General features: G+C 41.7%; 1 protein-coding gene across 1 annotated transcript; it reads left to right on the plus strand.

Moving 5' to 3' along the window:
• Window position 1: 1 nt before the first annotated feature.
• On the plus strand, window positions 2-2,773 carry LOC102298607 (immunoglobulin superfamily member 3; the record flags this gene model as incomplete). Its single annotated transcript, XM_014333313.2, is given in 5 exon segments — window positions 2-326; window positions 428-811; window positions 946-1,359; window positions 1,728-2,120; window positions 2,219-2,773. Coding segments are annotated over 5 exon segments (1,716 nt in total), but the record flags the coding sequence as incomplete, so codon positions are not given.
• Window positions 2,774-3,540: the final 767 nt, after the last annotated feature.

The following is a 3,540-nucleotide window of genomic DNA, read 5'->3' on the forward strand; positions in this document are numbered from 1 at the left end:
TGTTGGAGAAAAATTGGAGTTGATGTGCCGGGTCAAAGGTCCACACATGCCGGTAACAGTGACTTGGAGCGTGCAACGTGAGGCTAAAACACCAGACACCATCCTGACACTTTCCCCTGATGGCACCATCAGTTGGTCTGCAGATCAGAACCACTACCAGCTACGAGTAGAAAGCAGAAAAACTGAAGTCATGTACTATCTGCTGGTCATTGGTACCAGCCACAGAGAAGGAGGAAGCTACCAGTGTAATGTGTCTGTCTTACTGAAGAATGTGCACAAGGAGTTGAAAGCATCCAATCAGCTTTCTGTGATAGTAAACAACCCAGGTACTGCCAGCTGCAGCCATTTTGGGGCATCATTAAATAGAAAGAGTCATTTTTGTCCCTGTTTCCTCAGAAAATAATGAAAATGTTGTCTTCTTTTCTAGTAAGCAGGCTTGATGTGTCACCTATTCCTGCGCTGACAACAAACATGAACACTGACATAACAATAACATGCTCCATCGTCACAAAAACGTCTGAATCATCACTTTATTCGATCACCTGGCTGCATGAGGAAAATGCCGGAAATAAGACCATTGCAAGCTTGGACCGGAATTCCATAGTAACGGAATCCCAGGTGGACCTGCGTCAGCGAATCAGCATGAGGCGCAGCAAAGGACCCACTTTTGAACTGATTATTTGGCAAGCTCGAATCTCAGATAAAGGTTTATATACATGCAAAGTGGGCGAGTGGCTTCAAGATCCTCGTGGTGAATGGTATCTGCTCTCAACAGTGTCCAAAAGCACAGTGCTAACAATTACTGAGCCTGGTGAATACATTTATTTTTCATTACTTTATTACTTCACATGCCATATTGTATATGGCATGTGGCATAAGCACAAAAATAAATGAAACATGCCATTTAGAAATATATAACTTCATCTTCTTATTTCTATTTTCTAGCCCCCAACCTTCGTTTAGATAAGAAAGAGCAGCAGCTGACTGCCAAAGAAGGAGATGAAGTCAAGCTCAACTGTAGCATCACCTCAGGAGCTTCTGGTTCTTTGGTTTTCTATCGAGTCATTTGGCATTATGCTGCACACAGTTCTTCTTTGAAGAAAGCCTCCCTGGTGGAGCTTGATCACACCGGCCTGGTGAGTTACCCAGAGAACAAAGACATCAGAGGCCTGCAGGAGCGGCTACGCCTGTCCAGACCCACTCAGAAAAGCTTTTACCTAAGTATTCAGAAAGCCCATGAAGAGGATAGTGGAACCTACTGGTGCCAAGTGGATCAATACCAGCTGGATAATGAAGCTCACTGGCAGCTGAAGGCCTCAGACAGTGGTGGTGCTATCAAAGTCAGTGTAAAAGTAACAGGTATGATCACAGTTTTAGAAGTGTTCTGTTGGAATGTTAATGTTCTTAATGTTGTAGCTTATGTTTGCATGGATGTTTTTCTCCTCCTCTTTCCTGACTCAATTTTTTTCCCCTTCATCAGCTCTATAAATCTTTAACACTCCACCTGTGTAAGAAAATGGAATAGAAACTACTTTTTGCTTTTGCTTTTGAGGGAACAGCCATAGACATCAGATTACTCTCATATGGAGGGAGGCTCATGTGTGGTGATTGTGTACAAGTTGAGGTAAAACTTGCAGTGTTTCTCTGAAAGATGTGAGAGACTGAAAGAACACTCAGGAACCTGATACCTTGTTAAACAAAAGTTTTATCCTTGTGCGTATTCACAGAAAACAATCTCTCTATTCCAAAGGAGGATGCAGCGATGAATATAAGCAGAAACCAGGATTTTACTTTCCCCTGTAACATCAACAAACAATCCAGCCATGAATCCAAGTTCCAGGTCACATGGTTTTGGCAGAAAGAAATAGAAACGAAACAGCGCCCCATATTCACAGTCTACAGAAACTCGACTCTACAGGACAGGTTTGGGGAGAATGTTCGCCTGAAATACGACCACCCTGACCCCAGCCAATTCAGCCTCACCTTCTTGAATCCTGGTCCTGATAATAGTGGCCTGTATTTCTGTGAGGTAGAGGAGTGGCTGCCTTCTCTGTCTCGTGGGTGGAGAAAAGTTGCAGTGGAAAAGTCAGGGCATTTCAATGTCAGTGTTCTCACGGAAGGTAGGCATGTCTTGACACACTTCCCTTAACACGTCATTTTTCTCAGTAAATATCAAAAGATCATGAGGAAATACCTTTCTTTGTCTTCTTCTTTGCAGGTGATGCTAATGCCGATTCTGAATGTAGCACAAGGACTTATATAATAATAGCTATTGTAATTCTCATCGTCTTAGTTTTAGTCCTATTGCTACTCGTAGTCACGATGTGCAGAAGTAAAGGCTCACTGGGAAACAAGTCAGGGCCATCTCTGTGGGGTGAATCAGTGCCTATGAACACCAGTCGAAGTGGAGATGACTGAACAGCAGAAACTTTTTTTTGTTTTTTTTAAACGCACACATGCAAAAGTTTTCAGTTGGACTCCACCTAGTTTTAGACAAGTGGTCCACCACACTTGTTTCAGAACTCGAGGGGACTGATCTTTCCAAGCTGTTGCACCCAGACTGTTGAATGCACTTCCTCTATCTGTACAGCGTTTGGACTCGGTGGAGACCTTCAAAAAGCAGCTAAAGACATTTTTATTTTGAAAATCTTTTAATTAGACCAGGGCTTGTATGATGTATTTATGACTGTATTGTGTTTTTGATACCTCTCTTGTGAAGCACTTTGTGACATCTGTCTGTAAAATATGCTACATAAATAAACTTTTACATTTACTTTACTGTTCTTTTACTTTCTGCCTTTACAAGTGTCCACTTTATTTGAAATAAACAAACAAAAATCATCTATACAGGCAGCTTACATTTGTGGATCTGTGCAAAGTTGACAGCATAAAATTTGCTTGAAAACCCCACGTGGGCGTGCGACATCATCTGTGAGTACCAGGTGAGTGGTGCACACGTATTCAAGGTTTTGTGAGCGAGGAGAGGTGTTACGTGTAGTTTCTGACATTTGTATGCACAGAAAGGGTTTTTATAGAGAAAATTATCCATTTGTGAGCAGAACTTGTGCGTGAATGATGAGTATTTATTTAGGTTTTCATGTACTCATTTGTAAAACAGTTTAACATGTGGTCAGATTGCTTTGTATTTGTGTGTGGATTGGAGCACACGACTGTGAGTCCTCTAAAATTACATACAAATCACTGTACATTGGTGTAAATCTTAGTCCTGTCAGCCTTGGATGTAATCAGGGCCATCCTCACACACATGAGGAGGTGCTCATTGATGAATTGAGAACTATATCTAGTTTTGATTATGTTAACTGTGAAGAAAACTGCCTCGCTTTTGTGTGGAGACAAATATAGTTGAAATGCACAGGGGCACTAAAAGTGGAAGGGTCATCTCACACAATCTGCTCTTTCAGGTCCACATCATCTTCAAGATTAACAAAATGCATCAGGAGAGCCCCAGCATTTACTCATTGGTCTATTTTCACTCTACTTTTCTACTGGCAGAGCACCATTTGTTCCTTATTCTTTCTT

This window comes from Haplochromis burtoni, unplaced genomic scaffold, assembly GCF_018398535.1.
Source record: "Haplochromis burtoni strain Fernald_Lab_line unplaced genomic scaffold, NCSU_Asbu1 Contig_48, whole genome shotgun sequence".
NCBI lineage: Eukaryota > Metazoa > Chordata > Actinopteri > Cichliformes > Cichlidae > Haplochromis > Haplochromis burtoni.